Source organism: Enoplosus armatus, chromosome 1, assembly GCF_043641665.1.
Source record: "Enoplosus armatus isolate fEnoArm2 chromosome 1, fEnoArm2.hap1, whole genome shotgun sequence".
Classification (NCBI taxonomy): Eukaryota; Metazoa; Chordata; class Actinopteri; order Centrarchiformes; family Enoplosidae; genus Enoplosus; species Enoplosus armatus.
The window spans coordinates 6,115,038-6,139,998 of record NC_092180.1 but is presented as its reverse complement, the minus strand read 5'-3'; the positions used below and the strand labels follow the sequence as shown (position 1 = coordinate 6,139,998).

The window sequence follows — 24,961 nt, the reverse complement described above, 5'->3', positions numbered from 1 at the left end:
CAACGTAATTATATGTTTGAACTACCGGATTACCATCTCAACATGGCAATCAGAGAAATGCTGTGTTATCAGACACTCGCCTCCAGTGCTAAAAAAAAAAATTAAGATTCATCACCTAATGTAGGGCACCTCGATTTGAATATTTCATGCAGTATGCCCGAGCATCAAAACCAATCCCATTTTACGTCTAGCTAATGTGATTAGAGGCGCTACATTATTAACACAATTGGGTGGAAATGATTCCAGAGAGTGTGCATTTGTGATCTCGAGAACAGTTTTCCATCAAAATTTCTTATCTTTAAAATGAATTGAGGTTTCATGGAGTGAGCTCTGGTCATTTCTGTCTCTAATTTCAAAGAGACATGGCTGCTCTTCTTATCACTAGTACACAGAGGAGCCCTTAGATTCCTTTTCAGTCGGACCACCATGTGTTTGAGTCAACCCTGATATCTCCACATCACCGTCAGCACTCATCTTCCTCCTCCTGTGTCATTATGGACAATTGTGGGATTGGGAAGGCAAAAGAGACAATCTTTAAGAAAAGCAGCGCTGTAATCTTCTTGTAATCCAATTCCACAATAATTCTGCAGCGTGTTAAAGTCTTAATACATTACTGCAGATAATTTTTCATCTGCCGAATGAAAAATTATCTTAATATTTCTACACTCAAAATCTCTGAAACTGAGAATTGGAAGGAATCCATTTAATAACAGGACATAAAATCCTGCAAACAAAGCCACACGATACCAAAACCAGGGAGAATGTAGTCTCACCCTGGTGAGACTGGAAAAACACTTTAAAGCAGAACAAGCTGAAAGAAGACAAAAAACAAATACCCAGAACCAGCTTTACTCTGGCTGAATCATAGACTTGCAGAAGGGTACAGCAAACAGGGCAAGACTCCCCCTTAGCTGCTGCAGGACGGGAATGGCAGTAACAAATTATGTGCCAGAAAGAGGGGGCCCCCTGCCAGGGCCGAATGCATTAACCATGCTGTTTAGGCTGCATAAAATAGTCCACTTCTGTCCTCGGGGAAAATACAGAGTTCATCCAGGGACAATGTGGAGTTTCACTAGCTTGAATCGGTGATAAAGATCGAGCAAGTCCGATGAAACACTCACACACACTTTCAGTAAGTGCTCCACCTCTGAATGAGGAATCAGGAGCAAACAACTGGTGGAAAACATGGGAAGTTTTCATATGAAAATTATTGGGGGTTAAAACTGGACTCGGTCTAGTGAAGTGGTCTCAGGATAAAGCTGAGGGGTTGTCAGATTAATAACAAGACAAAATAAATAAACGTAGTTTTGTTTTGTTTTTTTCTTTTCTATGAGCAATAATCAGTGCCGTGTCCAGATGTTTTAGACTGGGGTGGCCCAATTGAGTCACTGACTTGCAGGGGTGGCGGGAAGTACGTGCGTGCACAGACACACGTTGGTATAGCATTAATTTATTTATTTTTTTTTCTTTAATTTCTAACATTACACTTTCTTACATTGCTGTGTTTAATTTAAGAGATAAATAGACCTTGCACCTATAAACGAAAGTCTGGTTTACTCAGCAAACAATTGTTTCGAACTAAGGTCCCGGTCTTACAAAGGAGATAGCCAATCATAGTTTAGGATAATGGGGTGCCACTCCCTGGACACGCCCCTGGCTATAATGTCCTCTGTGGGAGTTTCCTTAAGCGTGAGAAAATAACCCTGATAATGTCACAGCGATGTCATCAAGGTTATCTCAGCTTGCGCATGACAGTGTTTACCAGGCAGGGAGGGTCTAATAAAGAGATGATATCAAGTTGCATTATGGGAAATGTAGGATCCAGTGTTTTTGGAGTTTGACCAATACTAGGGATTAAAAGTCAGGATAATATAAAAAAAAAAAAAAAACCCTGTCTCTGGTGAGTCCCCCAACTTTACAGAAATTCAACATTAAACTGCGGGATCATCCTTTTGAATGAAACAATGTAAGAAGGAAACGTGATTGTTTGGCAGGTCATAGGTGTAGACAACCTGTGAGAATCAGTGTAAGTTGACACTGATTCGCTTTAGAGAGTCATAAGACAAAAGGGTTGGATTCCAACTTTAGCATTTAAAGGATAAGTCTAGTGATATTCTATGTTTTTCTTATTGTCAACAACTTCCATAAAAATACCAAAACCAACAATTAAGTAATTTATTAATGACAAAGTATCATAAAATATCGTCTTGTTTGTGTCACAGTGTGCGTCCTGGATTGTGTGTTTGGTTCATTCAATAATTTGTGTTCCTTTCTGCCCAGCCGCACCAGCCGTGACAGTCTGTGTATCCAAAGCCTGGTGTAACTTATTCTTCTGTGCCATAGAGCTCCATTGTTGTCCAAAAACTAACAAAAATACATCAATGAGTCACATTGTTACACTGGCATGTGTTCCTTCATTACCATGAACAAAGCCACTGTAGTTTATTCTGAGTCAATCCCACATGAACTGTCCTGCTGTTGCATATACTTGCTAATGCACCAAATGTGTATTAATCCACGGCTGAAAATAGTGCCCAACAAATGCACTATTTACTCCTGTTTGAGTAATGTTTGCTTAATAATTACAGTGACCAGCTTTTATCTAAAAATCAAAAAGGAAACTAAGTCTAAGGATAGAGGGTGTTGTATGCTGCGCCGATTGGAAACCCCTTTTGGCAAACTTGTGATTTTGGGCTACATAAATAAAATTCACTTGACTTGACTATTTGTGACCCATTTTTAATGATTTACATCTTCAGTATGAAGAAATGCCACAGACAGGGTGGGGAAGTCAGAAAGTATTGTGAGACAGACTAACACATTGTTGGTTTGGTCATTTGTTGAAAACAAGTAACATATAGAATTATTTCGCCTTATCCTTTAATCTCCTGGAAAGGCTGGAGATCATTGAGGTTTGTCAAAAGTGTTCAATTACCTGGAAGAACTTTGGTAATATTAGAAACTTAAATTGTATCTGTACACCCATTGGAAACCCCCCCCCCCCCCCCCCCAACAATATTTAGGGAACCTGAATCTCAGTGTATGTTTTAGACAATGAAGCTGCAACACTTGTATTGCTATCTCTTTCCAAAACAATGCAGCAGGGTGCTTCATTAACACTCAACATACACAGTGAAGCTGCAAGAAACCGATCAGACATTAGACTACAACCAGCACAGATAATAACATAAAGATTAATCCAAATACGAAGCTGCTGAAGCTCTTGGGAGTCGGGGTGCTGTAAAGCTTTGGGGTCCCCAGGAAAGGCCAGGAGGGCCCTCTGGCTCCGGCTCAGCGGGATTAAAAGATATGACATGTAGCTGGGAGACAGACCAGGCCGCGGTGCAAAAAACAGTTTAGACTCGATAGCCGCTCGTCAAACAATCTGAAGTGAAATTATTTGCTTCAGCCTCCCAGCTGCTCCAGTGAAGCTGTTCGGTTTAATCAGTACAGTACTGGACATTTCCCAGAGGTGGTTCTACATGGCTGGCCTTCCTTTTCCCCTTTTAAAGTAAAATCCGCCCTGAGTTATTTTGGGAGGTGTTTTAATTCATTCTTTTTTTTTTTTTTCGTGGAACCAGTGAGATCAACCTCTCCTCGTCAAAATTCTACTTCACTTAATGATTTGCTGTGTTTCAAGAGCAACCAGAGAAGAAGCCTGTACTTGTACATGTGTAGGTGGAAACAGCTAATAAATCTCACTCCACATGCACGTTTCTGGCTGTACATGGTGTATTATCTGCATAATTATAATTTGAGTTCACTCGCAGGTCTTCCACACGGATTCGCTCCGACATGACACAGCTACTGGGAACACACAAACAATGCTTGAGCAAGAATAAGGCTGTATTCAAAACCGCCTACTACATACTACCAACAAATGCAGCATGCAGTATGGAGTACAGTGCATCTGGAAAGTATTCACAGCGCTTCACTTTTTCCACATTTTGTTATGTTGCAGCCTTATACCAAAATGGATTAAATTCATTTTTTTCCTCAAAATTCTACACACAACACCCCATAATGACAACGTGAAAAAAGTTTATTTGAGATTTTTGCAAATTTATTAAAAATAAAAAACCTGAGAAATCACATGTACATAAGTATTCACAGCCTTTGCTCAATACTTTGTTGATGCACCTTTGGCAGCAATTACAGCCTCAAGTCTTTTTGAATATGATGCCACAAGCTTGGCACACCTATCTTTGGGCAGTTTCACCCATTCCTCTTTGCAGCACCTCTCAAGCTCCATCAGGTTGGATGGGAAGCGTTGGTGCACAGCCATTTTCAGATCTCTCCAGAGATGTTCAATCGGATTCAAGTCTGGGCTCTGGCTGGGCCACTCAAGGACATTCACAGAGTTGTCCTGAAGTCACTCCTTTGATATCTTGGCTGTGTGCTTAGGGTCGTTGTCCTGCTGAAAGATAAACCGTCGCCCCAGTCTGAGGTCAAGAGCGCTCTGGAGCAGGTTTTCATCCAGGATGTCTCTGTACTTTGCTGCATTCATCTTTCCCTCTATCCTGACTAGTCTCCCAGTTCCTGCCGCTGAAAAACATCCCCACAGCATGATGCTGCCACCACCATGCTTCACTGTAGGGATGGTATTGGCCTGGTGATGAGCGGTGCCTGGTTTCCTCCAAACGTGACGCCTGGCATTCACACCAAAGAGTTCAATCTTTGTCTCATCAGACCAGAGAATTTTGTTTCTCATGGTCTGAGAGTCCTTCAGGTGCCTTTTGGCAAACTCCAGGCGGGCTGCTATGTGCCTTTTACTAAGGAGTGGCTTCCGTCTGGCCACTCTACCATACAGGCCTGATTGGTGGATTGCTGCAGAGATGGTTGTCCTTCTGGAAGGTTCTCCTCTCTCCACAGAGGAACTCTGGAGCTCTGACAGAGTGACCATCGGGTTCTTGGTCACCTCCCTGACTAAGGCCCTTCTCCCCCGATTACTCAGTTTAGATGGCCGGCCAGCTCTAGGAAGAGTCCTGGTGGTTCCGAACTTCTTCCACTTACGAATGATGGAGGCCACTGTGCTCATTGGGACCTTCAAAGCAGCAGAAATTTTTCTGTAACCTTCCCCAGATTTGTGCCTCGAGACAATCCTGTCTCGGAGGTCTACAGACAATTCCTTTGACTTCATGCTTGGTTTGTGCTCTGACATGCACTGTCAACTGTGGGACCTTATATAGACAGGTGTGTGCCTTTCCAAATCATGTCCAATCAACTGAATTTACCACAGGTGGACTCCAATTAAGCTGCAGAAACATCTCAAGGATGATCAGTGGAAACAGGATGCACCTGAGCTCAATTTTGAGCTTCATGGCAAAGGCTGTGAATACTTATGTACATGTGATTTCTTAGTTTTTTATTTTTAATAAATTTGCAAAAATTTCAAAAAAACTTTTTTCACATTGTCATTATGGGGTGTTGTGTGTAGAATTTTGAGGAAAAAAATTAATTTAATCCATTTTGGAATAAGGGTGTAACATAACAAAATGTGGAAAAAGTGAAGCGCCGTGAATACTTTCCGGATGCACTGTACATACAGCATACTGCGTCTCATGTTAGTTTGCGGTATGAAACTGTCAAATCGATTTATTTTGCAGTATGCCCGGCCAGGCTTAGCCGGTTTGCATTTTAGAAAGTGGAAGTAATAATCATGTAGGTATTATGCCCCTGCCTTATAAAAGTCAGAACAAACTTTTAAATGAGGCCTTATAGATCTAATATGAGTGAGGATTCAGTGACTGGGTTGCTTATTTCTCCCCTCAAATTTGTTCAGAAACAGATTTTGGTGGACTGCAAAGGTGAAATAAGTGAAGGTTTACGTAATGTGAAAGGCAAACCACCGCCAACACTTTGCATTGTGGGACACAGTATGCAAGGTAGACTGGTCCGATGCATACTGGAGATCCGAATCAGTATGACATCCTGGTGTTCTTGACATACTGCATATTTTGCTTTTGTTTGCATACTGCACACTACATGCTACATGTTGGCTTTAAGTTACGTTTCTGTTGTGTTTTGATTGATTTTGATGTGTATTATTTGATACTAATCATAAAGGTAGTCTTTTCAGACAATGATATGTAAGTACAAAGTTGCTATGTATGCAATGTTCCAGGTAAACAATTAACAGATGTTGGGGCACCTTAAAGATAAGATGCATTGTTGTTTAGACGAGATCTTCCTTGGTATGTGAAAAGTTATCTCTGAGAGGTTAAGGTACGTGAAACATCATTCTGAGAGGTCTCTTTTCCTGACCCCTAGATAGGGAACGGAAGTTTACAGACTTGTGTGTTGTAGTAGGACCCCATGCATGTCTAAAGGTATAAAAGACGAGCTTGAACAGTGTTCGGGGCAGCAGTACTGATTCGGCTACGGGTGCTGTCCAGGCCAAGATGCGCATGCCTGTTGATCCTGATCTTTGATGCAAATAAAGAATATTATGTAAAAAGTCAGTATCAGCGGAGTTTCCTTCCATCATCGAATCATCGCCTACATCCGGGGAATGAAGAAGAAATCAACGACAATTTGATTGTCTGGTGCATTTATGTGCTATCGTATATATCAGAAGGGAAAAAAGGACGTCACTACTTAAAGCTTGAAGGACAGACTAATATTGATGGCCTTTGAATCCAAAACATTTTACCTAAAACATTTATGCTTCCTGATTGTTCGCCCTCTGAGCCTGAACGTGATGCAGTGCTGTTTGGCAGAACAGGAACCTTCTGAGTGTCTTGACTGCCCTTTTTTTGCACCAAACATTTTGACATGTCAAGGCACAAAAAGCACAAGTGTAACTAAAACACTAATTATTGCACTAATCCAATTATTTGCCAGTTCCGAGACCCTGGTATTGTGGATGATGGCTCACTTGCATGGCTTCCTGGGACACTCGCTGGCACTCAGCCATCGTTAATGTTATTTGTTCCACGTGTGTTTTTCATGATGACAAGTCAAAGTAACTGAGTTTTTTTTTGGGGGGGGGGCATGCTTTACACTGTAATGTTGCTGCTTTTGTTTTGTTGAACTGTGGCGGAAGATAAATCTCTCGCCATGAATATTAATGGGTCTTGAACAAGCAAACTGCTGCATTGTGTGGAAATTATGCAGGAATTATGCAGACATGATATACTTCTTCATAGGTTATATCTTTGATCATTTAAATTACCTGTGTATTCATGTATATAATGCAATGGAGTCTGCGTTATAAATTAAAAATAAACATTTTGTGTTCCTGTTCCTGCTCTAAATATAGCCTGTTTTAGTGCTTACTTTGCAGACAATTCTTTAAAAGGCTCTGACAACCTATTTTCCCATTTAGATTTGTCCTATGAGTAATGGAGTCGACATGACCACAAAATGATCTGCCAAACTTAAAACACTTTTGGCTATTTCAGTCGAGAGATTTCTGTCTGAGCTCCTCTGAGTGGTTTATCAATCAGAATTTAGAAATATTTAAGGTTTGGGGTTGTTTGCAGATGTTACGGATGTTAGTTAGTAATCAATACACAGACAAATGTCTATGGAAGCCCAGTGTTCATGTTAGATGATGTTTTCTCCTGTCGTTATGGCCCTGCAGTGGGTATCAGGCTGTGTCGTCATAAATCTACTGAGCCCTCTGACATGCGACTCCCTTCTCGAGCCCTAACTGACCTTTAAGCTGCCGTTAAATCCTTCTCTCACTCAAGCAAAGAGCAGATACTCTGCGGCTTGACCCCGGTCTTACATCTACATTGTATAACACACCTTCAAAGTGTCTTTGAATCCTTGTTCACCAAAGCAAAGAGCAGATACTGGGCAACATGACCTCATATCCACATCGTATCTGCTCAGGTTAAACTGCAGTGGCTCGACAGGCAACTTCATCTGAAAGCTGTGGTCCAACTACCATCACTGTATAACTGGTTCCAGCCACTAATTAGTAAGAGGGGTTGCCACCAATTAGCAACAGCTCTGGTATAAGAATAATGTCAGTACTGTGTTGGTGCGTCACAGTACTGACGTAGTAGATTTGCTCAGAACTCAAAATAATAGATAGGGATGTTTTTTTAAACTTAATTTCCGTCTTTGCTTATTTAGTCATGAATATTTAATGTTATAGAAAAATATTTTAGGGGCTTAAACTCTTTAAGAGCACCAGAAAACATAACAGCTTAGATTGTGTTGTTATCTACTGTTAGTCTGATTATTAAAAGCAACAGCAGGATATAATGCTGTGTTTTAAATTTTTGTTCTGGGTTGACCGCTTTGGTTTACAGTTGGATTGTGGATGGATCTTTTATTTGAGATCCGCGTTCCCATATGATTGTTGAACATCAAGACTCCAGATCCATGAACCTAAAACTTGTTAATTTAAAGCTGAATAAGATCTTTCAGCAACATTGCCTGGAAACACAAGTGTTTTTTGTTTTTTTTACACAGTCCTTTCCCTGTGTCCTGTTTTCTGGTGTGTCCTTGATAAAGCATCGCTGCAGAGTGGGCATAAACACGAGGGAGTTACCACATTAATAAAAATAAAAAATCTCAGCAGCATGATCTTCCTCATCAGTTTCAAGAATAGAATATCTCAAATTGAATCTCACACCAATGAAAACAGGAAGCTTTCACAATATTTGAGTGAAATGAATGAATTTCATATTCATTTATTCTGTCAGTCAAGTCACATTTACTGTTTATCCCATTTCCAGGTACCTCTTTTCAGTCTTTATGAGCACAATATTTTTACAGAACAGAACTCTTTCCTGCTCCATGTACTGTAAGGCTGTTTTATTTATTTAAATAGAGAAAACAAATGTAAATATGAGGGGTGGGTGAGGATGCAAACAGTCTAGTATGAATGGGGAATCGGATGAAGAAACACCAGAGTGAAACAAAGGCCTGTTTGCCTCAGGATGGTGACAGGGGGACAAAAATAGCTCAGGAGAACTGGCAGTGGACATCCACCGCCAGTTTCTAGCCAGTTTCTAGCCAGTTTGCTTCAAACCTTCAGCTAAAAAGACAAAAAAGCAAAGGTTTAGAGAATTATTACTGAAGCTAAGTTGCACTGTCACCATGCCAGTATGTCAGACTGTAAGACCTTTGATATCTACGACTGATACGAGCTATCTTCCAATTCGACGCTGTTTACTGCAGATGAAAAGAAATACGCACACAACAGAAATTAATGAGGCGCTTGAGAAAACAATGCACAGTGCTATTCAGCATTTTCAGCAGGTCTGATAAAGAAACACAAAGGAAACCCTGCTTGTTTCGCATGCGCACAAACTGAATTACTGACATAAAGAGACTTCTAATTTCTCTTTGGATTCCTGACATTCAATAACGGCTGTGTGGGCTACAGGCTGCATTAACCGTAAAACAGACCAGAGATGCTGTTTTATACACAAGGTCAAGAACAGCGATTGAGGAGGGTACCTTGCTCAAGTGTAGTACATAAAAGCAGAAAATGACTAAAATCTTCAGTTGAAGTAGAAACAGTTCAGCCTGAATGAAAAGGCCTTACATTCAGTTATTTCTATAAAAATACCCGGAGCATCAAATTAGGGCTGCAAAAAACATCAAATAATGATTTATTGTTTTGTCGACAAAATGTCACAAGACAGTAAAAAAAAAAGGCAATCAAGATTTCTCAAAGCCGAAGATGACATGTTCAGATTGCTAGCTTTGTCCGACCAACAGTCTACGATGGCTAAGAAGTACAAAGAATAGTAGTCTTGTAATAACAGCAGAGGAGCCCGATTTTGAGGATAATAAAGGTCGAAATGGAGACAAACTGAGACACAAGTGTTAACAGTACTAAAGCAAAGTTTATTAGAATAAACAAAGAAAACATCACAAAGACAAAATAGCTATAAATCTATCATTTTCCTCATTTTGTTTTTCGTACAGCGTGTTTACTCCAGACTTCAATGACAAACTGGAAAAGTGTAAATCAGTCAGATTTAAACGGTGGGGTTTAGAGGATCTGCTAACCTTCAACCTGTAACTGTCACAAATATCCCAGAGGATGTTTTTTGGTGAATAAAATCTCCGGGTTTGTCCTATTTATAGTCACACGTCATTCCACACAGACGCAATCACACATGAGCGCACACACACACGCACACACACACACACAGTCAAACACTCTTAGACCAATGTCTTTACTTTGGTCTTTTTGTCGTCCAAACAGGGTGCTACACACTTCGCCCAGAGACTCTTGTCTACATGAAGGGAGATACACTCGTCCCGTAGCACCTTCAGGGCTTCAACGGTTGACAAATCAATGAAGTCTGAAGGACGAACATGCACACACTGTTTATTTATAATTATTTACAAATCTGCAAAACCCAGGTTTGCTTCCTCGTCGTTTTGCCCATCATTTCCTCCTCAGGACCCTCTTCTCACTCAGCGGGGGTCCGGATGGAGGTCGAGGTTAGTGGATCCTCGTCAGCTCCTCCACAATTTTAATGACCTCATCCACTGTGGCTTCACGCTTCATGCCGCTGCCGTCATCGATCTGAAATTGAACAAGCCTCTACGTCACTTCAGATGAACAAATAAACAGCTACATGTACGGGGAGCGAGGCATGTGTTTCAATAGGCTAGTTGTTTTTGGCTTTTTCTAAAGAAGGTTTTTCAGTGAAGTGGCAAAGATTAATCAATTAATCGATTAGTCAAACTATTTTTATAATGAAACAATAGTTTAAGCCATTTTTCATGCAAAAATGTCAAACTGTTCCAGGTTCTCAGGTGTGAGATTATGCTGCGTTTCCTCGTCTTAACATTATAGTAAATCGACCATCTCTTTGGATTTGACGGCATCGCATTTCTCACCGTTTTCTGATGTCTTACAGACCAAACAATTAATCAAGCTAATAGTCAGATTACCAGATTCTGAGAATAATCGTTAGTTGCAGCCCTAATTTTCAGGCAATAAAGATTAAAGAGTCGAGTCAAGTCTACGATTAATCATTTTAAAAAGGTGTATATTTTTAAGTTGCAAAGGATGCAAGTGAGCAACCGATGCTGCAACATATTTATTTTTAAAGCACTGTTCCAGCTTTAGCAGAATGTTGGCTTTAAACAGGAGTTTCCTGGCAAAGAAATTGTTAAAACATTTTTGGACTGTCTCTATCAGCTGGTCTTGAGAGGGAAACAGAGAAAAAACTTTGTTTATGAGCTAAATTTTGAGCTTATGAGCTGATTTTTTTTAATGCAATGAGAGTGAAGAGAGAGACACAAAGCAGAACATGCTTATTTGTTTATCTGCCAAAAGTGTTATTGCCACCTGTTCTGCCATGAAAGTTATTCCCAGTTCCCACTCACACAGCACAGGAGCAACTAATAAAACTGTCTAAAAGGGTCTTTGACAGTTCAAGATTGCTTCAAGCCATATTCGCCAATTATAACACAGTATTAGCTTGCTCTGATAACATCTTCATTCTTTTCTCCCAGAAACATCTGTTGAAGAAGCAGAGGTCCAGGCTCTAATAACAAGCTCATGTCTCCCTGTTATTAAACCAACTTTCATACTTGTGTCTATTATAGATCACCACAAGCTGTGCCAACAACCTGGCAATAAGAGAGCTGTTGAGCTTAATGCCCTTTTAGAGTATCAAGCAATTCAGCGTGTTCCCAATATTGAAATAACTCCAGTCCAGATACTTTTCGTTTCATGAGTGTAGGATAAAAGCAGTCACAAATAACATTTCTTCTGGTTCAACATACAGTATGTAAGTGTGGATGTGGAGGAACAAGAGCTCCTACCTGTAGAGTACTGACGACCTCCTGCATCTTGGCTCGGCCGAGATCCAGGAAGCTCTCAATCAGATCCCCGTCGATGAATCCTGTGGCCTGCTCTGTCTTGCGCTCCGTGTGGAAGGACCTCCAGGTGCAGTGGAGTCAAGGAAAATCAATACAAGGCTGCTGCTTCGCCTGAGGATCGCACTTTAGGTACAATATCACATTTTACCTCAGGCACAGTCAACGAATGTTCAGTATGATGTGTCAGAAGTCTAATAAAAACAGCACTGTTCAGAAGACCAGGCAGCTGGTGTTGTCAGTCACCCAGGATCCAGTATCTTTGTAAAGTTTTGCAAACAAACCTTTTAAAAAGCATTTTAATACGGGATGTACATTACAAAATCCCTCCAATTGATCTGGGTTGTAAATGCAATCACCCCTCATTCTCAAATGAATTCTCACTCTTTTAGGTGTTAATGCTTATAATCATTAAAATGGCACACAGAATATTTGCAATATAAGTTTCTCTACAAACTATTTCATGCATGAGATGTCTATTAAACACCGCTGAGGCCAATTAAAGCAATTATTATGTCTTTGTGACTTCACTCTCTGGGTTTAGCAGAGCAGGTCGTCTCTGTCCCTGTGACAGATGGCGAGTTCACGTTTGAATATGAGAAGGATATAAGCTGTGCTCGATCTTGCCCACGCTCTTGATGACCTTGTTGAGGCGGTTCTGCAGGTCCAGGAGGAGGCTGTACCAGCCCTCGGACAGGGACGTCACAAGACCTAACACACACACACACACACACACACACACACACACACACACACACACACACACACACACACACACACACACACACACACACACACACACACACACACACACACAGTGTCAGTCAGTCAACAACAATAAGGTGTAATCTTTAAACAGATTTGCAGCTCACTGCAGCAGATGGTAAATACTTTTGATTTCATGATCATCAGTAGGAAGGAATTTCAGGACTGGTTTCATAACAGAACTCATAAAAGCTTTATAATAAATAAATGAAAATGTCATTAGTGTGACTGCAATCCTCCTAATGCAAGTTTCATGCTTGTATGCTGGGACTTTGTTAGGAGTAAAGCAGTATGATTTCAATACTTCAATAATTCAACACCATTCCAAAGTGTTTTATTTTGAGAGTGATTTCTCTGTAAATCTTAGTCACAGAGCTTTAAGGGAGCAGCATGCTTTCTTCTATGCTAAAAATTCAACTTCTGTGACAGCGAGTGCATTATTGTGATGCTCCGGGGAAATAATCCCCACTGAAATTGACAGTACACAAAAAACAGGCAAACTTGTGAACAAAGGGCATTGATTTGTAATGCAGAGCTCGTTTCTCTGCATGTGAAGCCATAAAAGACTTTTGGGACAAACTGCTGGGAGCAGTTTGGAGGACAGTAGGGCCGCAACTAATTTCATTATCAGTTCATCTGCCGATTATTTTCTCGATTCATGTATTTAATTGTTTTCTCTATAAATTGTCAGAATAGTCACAAACGTTGGATCTTTTATGTTATACCTGTGTCATTTGTTTAAAGTGAATTATACACTTTGGGAGTGTCATCAAGGTACACAACGTTACAGTTTTGCTTTTTTATTATGCACTTACAGGTTTATACCTCCATTTTTATTTCATTTCATTAATTTATTTGTACTTAATTGCTTTTGTATTATTTATCATTACTCATTTCATTATCATCCTTTGTTGCAGAGGCTACTAAGTCTTACTAGTGTATTTCCATCCACTTTGTTTTTATGTGCATTTTCAATTTGGGAATAAAAAACAAACCCAGAGAGGAAATGCAAAAAAAAATTGGGGAAAAAAACAAACAAACAAACAAAAAAAGCCCTCAAAATATTTAAAAAAAAGTTTTTATGCTTGGCTGAGGTGGAAAAGTTAGCGCATCGATGAAGGCAAAATGCATTAGTCATCAGTCAGATCTGTGTGGAGTGATGAGGAGACTGTAACCTTCCTCAAATCAATACATGAAACACAATCATAAATGCCATATTTCCAACATGTTTTCCACATAGTTTTCAATTATTATAGGTTTGACTGGAGCTCTTTTAAATAGGCCATCTCGTTGCGCCCTCTTCTTCTACATGGGTTTAATGGCAATTGATAGGAGAATTAGCGCCACCAACTCCTAATACTTACATAACAATAGCTGATGGATACACACATTCATTTGCCAATTTTCGGGAAATTTGGTTAAAATTTGTGCTAAACTTGGATGGAAACTTGACTAATGACTGCATTATTCGTGTATTGCCTTAGCATATCCAAATAAAAGAAAAAAGGCCATCACAATTTCCCAGAAGCCATGTTCACGTCTTTAAAAAATAGCTTTGTCTGACCAGTCAGACAGTCAAAAACCCAGAAATGATCAATTGTAAGGTATTGAAAAAGCGATATAAAAGAGAGAAAGGCAACAAATAATCACATTTGAAAAGCTGGAACCAAAGAATGTTTTGGCATTTTTGCTTAAAAAAACGATATTAACAATTAAATGATGATCAAAATTGTGATCAATAACTACCTACTGCATGTTCAACGTATAAAGATGCATACAATCAAATATTCACTCGTAGGTTTCATCAGGGTAGATTCAAGGCTGAACCTTTAGAACACCTATAAAGTCTGGAGAACAACATTTACCAGCAGCAAGACCTTTAATAAAACTTTGGATAAAATCATTTGAGATTAGATGACATTTGTCCTCGTGTCCTTCGCCTCCAATAACAGTGATAATCTTTCCATCGTCTGACCAAAACAAGTGTATTAGAAGTTTGTCCACTTGTTGGTTGGTTTTTGGGTAGAATAATTATGTGGCCTGCAGCTTCCTCCCAGAAACATCTAATATATCACATCATCTTGAGGAGCGATAAGACTAGCAAGGATATTTTTCTTCATTACACACTGAAGCCCATTACGGTTTACAGGCCAATGTGGAAAGTTTTTACTGGAACGTACAATGGGTCTTATTTCCTGTTAAAATTTCCTCAGAGACTTTTTAAAAGACTCACAAAAGGTGTTGAGGTGAAATAAAGGGCTATGTGTTGGTGCTGTGGGAGCATACGGTGTAAATTACTGCTGTGTCCACATGATGTGCACTCCCTATTTTTCATCTCTGCCATCATTACTGTCAGGCTGAAAGTTACTAGTTTAAATCTGAGTAATGAGGTGTAAAACTATGATTTCTTTCCAACACTTTCTGAAATGGAAACATTAGCACTGAATAAATGGTTTTGACAGAAGTTTGCGTGCTCCCTAATTGGTCTGAGGTCTCCTTTCTGCAGGCAGCCGATTACTGGAAATACTGGAAATGAGGACTGTGCTCCAGTCTCAAACTGACAACTGGTGGTGAATTATTTACTGATTAGTCAGTTATTGGATTCAAACGTCATGCTCATGCTTATGTTTACTTTCCTGTATTTGCAGAAAGAAAGTCAGCTTTGTCATGAGATTTGTTCACAGGATTTGGACTATTAAATATAAAGAAAGATGTTAAATTGGTTTACTGGTTTCACTGTGAACTTTATTCCACCGAAAGTAAAACAAAGCTGTTCACAGAGATATCTGTGGATACTCCTGAGCAGCGTTTCTAAAAAGACATGCTGCTGATAAAATGTAATTTTCCAACGCTGTGAGCTCCACAAACTAAATCCTGTTCATCTCCATTGAATCAAGGTGGAGGCCAACGTCTGAGCAGTGAATATCACAAAACCTTAGAAAATAAATCCACAACTGTCTGTATGGCTTGTCACTACTAGAGATGGGGAACATATGTTATTTTTGTAATCTTGGTGAATTAACCCTTCAGGAGGAAATTCAAGGGTAAAATATATATAATATATATTTAAATAGAACTTAAAGGAATAGTTTGACATTTTGGGAAATACGTTGAATTGCTTTCCTGCTAACAGTTAGATGAGAAGACTGAACCTCTCTCACATCTCAGTTAACTTGGCTTAGCACAAAGACTGGAAACAGAGGGAAACAGTTAGCCTGGCTCTGACAAAATCTGCCCCCCATCATCCCTTAAGCTCACTAATTAACATGTTAAATCTTATGTGTTTAACCTGCACAAAAAACGAAGTGGAAAAACATACATTTTTATGGGGGGTTGTGTGGCGTACTCTTTCTTGGCTCTGAGCAGTTACCAGGCAACCAGTAGAGACTCCAGGAAGTTATTGCTTCCCACCAAGAAATAACCTGGAAAGTAACATTCCCATAAAACCCTGAAACCACTGTTTTTTTTTTGCACAGATCAAACAAATAAGATACAACATGTTAATTAGTGAGCTTTAGGGGTGTCAGGAGGTGGATTTTATTACCTTTGGTCTCTTTGCGCTAAACTAAGATAACCGGCTGCTGGCTGTAGCTTTACAGAATATTTAACCTACTGACATGAGAGTGTTGCAGGGTAAATTATTGATCTTCTCATCTAACTCTCTGCAACAAAGCAAATGAGTGCATTCCCAAAATGTGGAAATATTCCTTGAAGAGGTTAATTTGAACACTTGGTCATTTTAAACCATTACAAAACTCAAAAAGACATAAAAAAAATGTTTTTGTGGTTCGTGAAAAGTTGATTTTTAATATAGCAGAGTTTTACCTACAGCAAAATGTGTGTGTCTGTGCGTGTGAAAATGCTTGTGTGAAATTGTCCGTGTGCCTACCGATCATGCCGTTAACGGTGCCGAAGAGCACGGAGCCCTGGGTGGGCGTGGAGCTCTCGCCCAGGTTCTGCAGTACCAGCGAGCCGTGGCAGAAGACATTGACAAACTCCCCGAGGTGGAAGACCCCCACCTCCTGCAGGTGCTGCCGCTCCTCGTCTGTGGTGGCCGCACTGACCGCAGGAAGGACGGTGGGAGACAGATACAAAGAGGGATATCAAACATTGGGGGATGTAGAGGGGTGGAGACAGGAGAAAAAGATGTCCAAGGCAAAGTAAGAAATTTTGGGGGGCAAGAATGATCGATTGAATGATCGATCGAGAGATATCAGAAGCGTTGGAAAAGGTCAGAGAGTGATAGAGAGGTAATGGAAAAAAAGGTGAGGAAAAGTGGAGAGACCAACAGCAAAAGAGATGTGATACAAAAATAAAGGTCAAAAGCACTGAGTGGCCCAACCTGATGTATTAGGTGGATAATAAGTGGTGGCATAAATGTAACGCACTCACTTTCAGACCACATCTTTCTTCCTTTTCCATGAAATCAACACTTGTCTAATATAAAATGACTAAAGTGGGAAATGCAGCCGAGCAGCTAAAAGCTCAGTGGCGAGATGACTCATAATTCCCAAAACAAATGCAAGGACAACGCTGTTGAACCACATTCGTATCGATGATGCAGCTCTAAAAAGTATCATGGGACTCTGCGTTGAAATATGACATAACGTTGACTCCAGTGGATAAATACTGGAGGTGATTTAGAAACTTTTTGGCAGTTTGGCTATAGAGGAGCAGCTCAGGGGATTATAATGATTACGGGAAAAGGTTGAAATTCATATGCATAAAATCTCACTCCACATCACCATTTATATTCAATAAGATTTTATGTTTCCCTCACCTGTCCTTCTGGCAGACAAACAGATTGAAGGCGTTCTCTGCCCCCAGGAAGTTGTCGTCGTCCAGGATTTCCACTGCACTCATCCAGTTAGGATTGAAGTCACGTGCAATCTGACCCAAAAAAAAAAAAACATGAGGTGTGTTGGATAAAACAGTAAACAACACAGAGGTGTTGTGCCAAAACTCTCCCAGTAAATACTGTATTATCTATGAACAGGGAAGCACTGACTCCAAACAAGTGCTAAAATCCAAACACAGTCAATGTGTTTCAGTACAAGTACAAGGGCGATAGATGTTTTAAATACCCTTGAAGACCCTCATGTAACAAAAACTGAGAAAAATCCATCTGTTCTATCTATGCAGGCTACCTGCAGCCTGCATACTGTGAGCATCGTGATCAGATGTTCAGCCAAAGTTTAGAGAAGAAAAGAAACACCACACTGAATAGTTAAAACATTTGAAGAAAGAGTATGGACTCCTGTGCACTGGATTTGCAAGCTCCAATGTTTTTATCAATTCAACAACATCTTCGTCAGGCAAACATCTATGTAAACAAAAAACAGGCTATATATATATATATACACACACACAGAAAGAAAATGATAGCTCCAGCTGTATATATATTGTCTGTACATACAGCCTGTTTTTTGTTTACATGGATGTTTGCCTGACAAAGACTTTGCCGGTCAAAACATTGCATTGATAAAAACTTGAATGTGGACAGCATCTCCTTGTCTTTTGTTTTGTCCTGCACCTGTACCCAACAGAGGTTGGATGTATACACTATCCACCTCTCAATACCACTCTCATAGCTGTGTGTTAGCTACGGAGCTGGAGATAGGCGACAATCAACTTAGCTTAGCATAAAGTAACATTTGCGCCATTTTCATTTTTTCAATCTAAAATGTGGAGGCATTCTGAGTCGTGTTCTGTGTTTGAGTCCTTTTCAAAGTCTCTCACACTTATTACACTGAGCACAGCACCACGGCATGCGTTCAACAGCGTGCGTGACTCAGCGTTGACTCTCTTCATCTTTCTACCACAAATCAATTTAAACACTTCGCTCCTCAAAAGGCTGGGAGGTATAAATCAGCTAGAGGGCTCGAAAGAGAGAAAAAATAACATTTATACACCAAGGAGAAGTTAAAACATTCATGTGTGGATAGACAGACACCAACCACATATGTATTTGATGTGTGATAGTATCTAAGGATGTAAAAAATAAAAGCTATCACCTATTTACAAAACCAGCTGCCTTGGCTGGAAGTGAAAACCTTGATTTGTCTTTTCACAGACCTTTTTCGGTAAAGAGCAACCACATACACAATCCTCAACTTGTTTACCCTTTAGAGTTCTTGTGCTATTTTATCACTTCTTCACATCTCACCTCTTCAAAGTTGCCCTCCATGGGTTTGTATGCCAGCAGCAGGACGGACCTCATCAGGTCTCCCACCAGGATGAAATCTCCTTTGGTCTTCAGGTAAAGGGCCATGATATTGTTGTAGTGGTTACACTCTGTCCTCAGCTCCTTCTCAGCCGTCCACTCGTACAGACGGACCTGAAACAAACAGTCATGGCTGAGTAATTGTTTGTTGTCACACACACTGCCAAAAGGTAGAGTATCAGCAATTAGCTCCAGCAGTATTTGATGAACTGGGTGACAGTTTTGTTCCACATTGCTATCACTCTGGCTGAGATGTGTCTCGGCGAGTGTGAGGTTGAAGTGCTGATTAAAAGTCTGAGCTATCAGCTGCCACCTTACATGAACAGTTAACGGCTTATTACACTAACCGCTTCACACCGTCTGCACCTTCTAACAGTTTTAAAAATTGTTTTGGTGTGAGTGAGTGATGGATGTTTGTCTCTGGATTTAATTGCTATTCACTTGATGCCACTATGATGTTGAGAACACCTCCAAGAGGGTACTGTGGCATCAGACAGTCTGGTGATGCCAGAGCTCAGAGCTGTTGAAATGTTGCATGGACAAACGTGCTTTACAGCATGTAAAAGACAAAAAACATGTATCTTCAACTTGATCTCAGAATGAGACGCTCAGTTGGTATTTCTTGTTAGAGGAAATCTTGCAATGTGGCATTTCATTTAATGTAATGAAGCTTTCATATTTCATATTTTCTTCACATTTTTATTATTTGATTTTCTTACCCCCCCCCCCCCCCCAGTGTTTTTTTTTTGTTTTTTTTAGCACTTTATTGTTTTTCACTGTTTACTTTTGTTTTTTGTTCTAATATTCTGTTTAACTTTGTTTCTTCCTTTTAATCCTTTCATGTGAAGCACTTTGGGCTGAATCTTTGCATGAGCGGTGCTGCACTGTTTTATTAATACTTAAAGGAAAATTTCACAGACGATTTATATCAATATAAATCAGTCTACCTCATACAGTGACCTGCATCTTATCTTTATTTCTTACATTTATTTTATTGTTTGGTTGCCCAGCAGGAACCTTTTGATTTCTGATGTTTTTCTAAAAGGAGAACACATGACAATTTATAGAGCAGATACAGTATGTATGCATGTAGCAGACAATGGGAATTTAATTTCAGTTGGACTTTAAGACTGTTGAGAGTATTTCTTAATGCTGGTGTTTGACCCTGTTTTTACCAATTGTATTATTATCTGCACCTGCTGGTAATGATAAGGCAGCACCTTTTGATCACTGATCATTTTAAACAACTGAAAGAAATTGAATGCATCTGGTCATCATATGAAAATACATGTAATTAATTTTATATCTACTAAATAGTTTATTTTGTATTAGCAAAAAAAAAAAAAACATGCAACATGGTTGTTGCACCTGACAAATAAATAATCCCACATAAAAAAAAACCCAACTTTACTTTATAACTTTACAATTTATTTGTACGTATTGAACAAACCACATATAACTTGTTAATTAGAGAGCTTTAGAGCTGCTGGTGGAAAAATATTGTTTTACCTAGCTTTGGACAGAGCTAAGCTAAGCTAAGCTAAGCTAGCCAGCTGCTGGCTGTAGCTTCATACCGTACAGACATGAGAGTGGCACCAATCTTCTCATCAAATTCTAGGCAAGAAAGCAAATTAGCTTATTTCCAAAATGTCGAACTGTTCCTTTAATACAGGTATGTCTTAACATCCACATTTAGTTTGTATCCTAAATACGTATACGAATGCAGACTTTCAAAACACTGAGAGACAGATGGAGACAGATACTGACAAGCGCAGCCAATTTTAGCTGAATCAAACAGACTTGTGACATCTAATGCATTCCAGCAACTTCTGCTGGAAATTACATTTTTGTGTATAACGTCTTAGTCTATTTCTACTTCAGTTCGGGAACATACAACCTTTCCAGAAATTTTTTTGCCCAGCCCGCAGATTAAGGGGTTCTGACTTAAATCTGAAGTTCTTTCTAGTGACAGTGATGAAGAGTTCACTATTTTCAGCCAAGAAAATGTCAGAAGAAAGAGAACAATGCACCAGTGTGATGTATCCAGTTGATGAAATTATTATAAAAGTAATTTCACAAGCAACTAAAGTCAGATCTTGTCACCATGTTGTATTATGTTCTACTGAGGCTGCTGTCAAAGGGGAACATTGATATCTATGATGGATTCATCCTTAATGAACTTTAGTGCGTAATAGTGCATTTAGAAGCAAACGTGTGCTCTTTGATTCAGAGAAGCTGACACAAAATGAAGCACGGCAACGTTTGTGATTGATTTAAATATTTTCTGCGATTAAACTTTGCTGTAGCTGCACCATGAAATGCAAGGGTAAGTCACTAATAGCCATTTTGAAATATCACTCAAGGAATTTAGAGTGAAATAATTTCTTAAGTCCAAATTCAATAAAGAAAATGTTAAAGAAAGGAAGTGGTAGGAAGAGAGTTCTTGTACTGTGAGATGAGTTCCAGAAATCTGCAACCCATGACTATTTGATTCTCCATATCTTAAGATAAAGCTGCCTTTTCAAGTTTTTAATCCTTTTAATCTATCTATAGCTCAGTGTGGATGAGCGTGGCATTACAGGACAGTAGGGGAGAAGCGGTTCCTTTCACACTGTATGTCAAGTGATTTCACAGAGCAATCCATATGGGATAAACCTATTTAGATATTGGACTATAAAATGACTGAGGGGGCACTTTTCTTCCTGAACAGATCATGTGCTTCTTAAACAATCAAAGAAAGTCACAACACAAAAGTCATCTAGAGGTTGGCTTACTGGTGAGAAAAAAATGTGAGTCTCAAAAAAGTGAGGTGTTCAGCTGAACAATACTTCAAATGCTTAACATTGGTATTGTTCATCATAACTTTTAAACTTGTATTTTTGCTAAGTTCTGAGTGACTGACAGTGAGTCTGAGGTAAAAGTATAATCGACTTAGTTCAAAGTGTACTCTGAAGCAAATTTAATGTTCAAGCATTTTTCTTCAAGTCGAATATTTTGTACATAACTGCAGTTCAGTTCAAAAGTGCTTTGTATGTCTTGCTGAAAACTCAAAACACCATCAAGCACCACTTACTGTGCTATTGATGCTGGCCAGCAGTTTGCCATTGAACTCCACCATAGAATAGACAGCTCCTTTCACCTCCTTCTCAGCCACTGTTTGCAGCTTACCTGAAGGAAAGAGCACAGTGTCTGTCAGTCTGCCTGTTCAGGTAATATTCAAAGTGTTACAAGCTCAATGTCAACCTAAACTAGCATCTACAAGATCTTCGCATACCGCTCAAATACTGTGAGAAAGATGTAGGAAAAGTGAAAAAGAGTAGGTGAGGCATTCAGAATAAGGATGAAGGTAGAATGAAACGCTAAACGAGGATAAGTGAAAGGCAAGCAATGCACCTTGAGAGGGACAGAGTATGAAAGAAAATGAGGGGAATCAGTAGAGGTGAGAGGAGAAAAGTCTGATAAGAGGTGATAAGAAAATGATTAAGTGAGGAGGGAAACAAGAGCATGGTAGGACAAAGTGTCCGTGAGTGAAAAAACAGGACAGCGGGTGGGGAGGAGAAAATGAAACAGGGTGAAGGATAAAGAGAGCAAAGCAAAATGAGCTGGATCAAAAGGCAAACAAGAGACAAGAAAGTGCATTTAAGTTTGTGTTTGTTTGCAACACCCTAAAGAAAAGCCTGGCTACTGACCGTCAGTGTAGTGGAAGACAATGATGCGTCCCTGCTTGGGCTCAGCCTCCTCTGGGTACACCATGGCGGTGCCGACGATAAAATACACTGACGGGTCTTTTCCCAGACGACATGACACCATGCTGAGGGCGTACTCACTGGGGAGGAACTGATGGGCATGGAGAACTGATAGAGATAAAAAAACAAAAAAAACAACAACAACAAACACATACATTAGGAGTGCGAAGGCAGCACAATACATCTCTCTGTTAATAAGATTTTATATCTATCACTTCTTTTTTTCATGTCTGTCTTCGGCATTCAGTTTTTAAAGGACGATTCTGGTTTATCATAACTGGAGTCTTATTTCCTGGGAACAAGAAACAGGAAAACTGTATGCATACAAAAATCTGGCAAGTATGGTATGCTAAAGTTGAAGCAGGAACGGTAAACTGTGATGGACATCACAGTTACAATCAACAGTTTGGGTAATAAGTTGACGATATGCCTTTGTTTCCTCTTCATAATAATGTTTAAAACTTGTATGTGTGTCTGACTGCTTGTTTTTTTTTGTCCCATTAAACATCTTTTCAGCAATATTCACATGACAGTTAAGATTATGTAATAAACTGGAATTATCCATGTACCACATCCATGTTACATAGACACAGGTGTTTTTAGTTACTGTATTTTGCCTAATTCGATCTACACAGAGTCATTATTTATTTATCTCCCTCACTCTCCTGTTTTTTTTGTTGTTGGCTTACTTTTAATCCAAGGCACTTGGGTTTAAACTATGTGGAGTTAACTGATGAAAATTAAGAGGTAAAGGCTAAAATGTACTGCATTGGATCACATGTGCAATTACATCAAGACATGCAGAAAATGATGCACCCATTAAAATATATTTGACAATGTTAATTATACAGCAGGCAAATCACTCAATGTAAGGAATTTAAGTGGTGTGTGACTGAGACAGTAGTGCTCATTATAGAGAGACCTGAGAAATAACTGTAGATTTCAGTGCTGTAGCAGTAACTGAAAAACTGATCACATTACTGTATGTATATGAACCCTGTATTTCTTCTTAGAAACAGGGTACCAGTGCAGTTATAGGCATCAGTGAACTCCGTGTTCACTGAAAAACAAGCATCTATGGTGTAAATACCATACACTACATTGCACTACTGGATAAGGATGTCTCCATGTCTGAAAGTCTCATAACATCTTAATAAGCGGTTATCTGATCGCATCACTGATAAATAGGAGTCAGCTGTGGACACAACGTGCGGAACCAGTCATTCATTTACATATCATTAACATGCAACATACCCTAATTTATGCGGGTGTGGTAACTCTTGGATTTTTAAAAAGGGAGGCTTGGCGCAGCAAAATCTGCATTGCAAATCAGAGTGGAGCAAAAACCTGCCACAGTGGGCTTCATCATGGAAATGGTCTGCAACGTGCTCAATCATGAGCCCTTTTTAAACAGAGATCCTGCGATACTGCCGTAAAGAATACCCGTCATTACGCCAGCTTTGCTTTTTTACACTTAACCAAACAACGCTGGCATAATGCTGTTCCAGTTTGTGATTTTAGAGCCAAAGAGGAAAAGGTGACGTGTAACACAACAGCGTTGGCGTCTAGTTAGGTTGATCCCGTCCTAAAAAGGGCTTTTAAATTATTCCACAAAGAGCCTGTGTGAATTTTATATATTGAGCAATAATAATAGAATATTTTATGGGGCACCTTTCAAAACACTGATGAATGAGTGTCGGGACCAGGCTGTGGGAGAAGTTCTATGGCCTGCCCTGGTTACTCTCCAAGCTGAACACAATATCTTAGTATCAGAGGCTCCATATGAAAGCACCAGCTCTGTGAGATCAAATGGAAATGTACATCCGGCTGTCTCACCTTCAAAGGTGTGCTGATCCACAACTAGCAGACTGTGAACCTCCACCTCTTCACCGAAGGAGGTCTCGTGGGGAGAAGTGCTGCTGGGGAAGAGCTTGCTGGAGCTGACGCTGCTGGAGAGAGCCTGGAAGGATGTAGATTTATGAGACAGGGCAGGAAGAGAGATGGAGACAAAGAGAAAGAACAATTCAAATCTCTATTACTGTGTGAGCTCAACAGCACAGTCGGCACCATCTGCAGCACCAGATGTGCAGCATTTAAAATCAGGTAAACATCTTTCTGGTCATCACGTGGCAGAGGCTCTGGCTCTGCTTTGTTTTGACAAAGTTGTGCTCTGTGGCAATAAATACAAACACAAATAAAGCACACACCTGTCCCTTTGGGGAAGCTAAAGAGCCAAGCTGAGTGGACACAACACATGCTGTCACTGTAAATCTGGCAGAAAGGACTTTCTGATTAGCTCTCCAAGTATAAATCTCTTTTTGTATTCTTTCTTGGCAGCTGAATCCTCATTGTTAGTATTCTTTGACAACAAATCAAACTAAAAAAATATTATGTTTAATGTTATTTGAACTTGATTTGA

The 24,961-nt window shown here is 39.7% G+C and overlaps 1 protein-coding gene across 1 annotated transcript in view; it reads right to left on the bottom strand.

Moving 5' to 3' along the window:
* Window positions 1-9,807: 9,807 nt before the first annotated feature.
* The window catches only part of ddb1 (damage-specific DNA binding protein 1), a 39,600-nt gene continuing 24,446 nt past the window's right edge, over window positions 9,808-24,961 (bottom strand). Inside the window, exons 19-27 of the mRNA XM_070917757.1 lie at window positions 24,379-24,502; window positions 22,486-22,650; window positions 21,870-21,964; window positions 18,740-18,910; window positions 17,354-17,463; window positions 16,463-16,632; window positions 12,417-12,519; window positions 11,755-11,878; window positions 9,808-10,504 (exon numbers count right to left, since the gene is read on the bottom strand). Coding sequence (XP_070773858.1) covers window positions 10,421-10,504; window positions 11,755-11,878; window positions 12,417-12,519; window positions 16,463-16,632; window positions 17,354-17,463; window positions 18,740-18,910; window positions 21,870-21,964; window positions 22,486-22,650; window positions 24,379-24,502 — 1,146 coding nt within the window. The 3' untranslated portion in view covers window positions 9,808-10,420. The remainder of the gene's footprint in view (window positions 10,505-11,754; window positions 11,879-12,416; window positions 12,520-16,462; window positions 16,633-17,353; window positions 17,464-18,739; window positions 18,911-21,869; window positions 21,965-22,485; window positions 22,651-24,378; window positions 24,503-24,961) is intronic.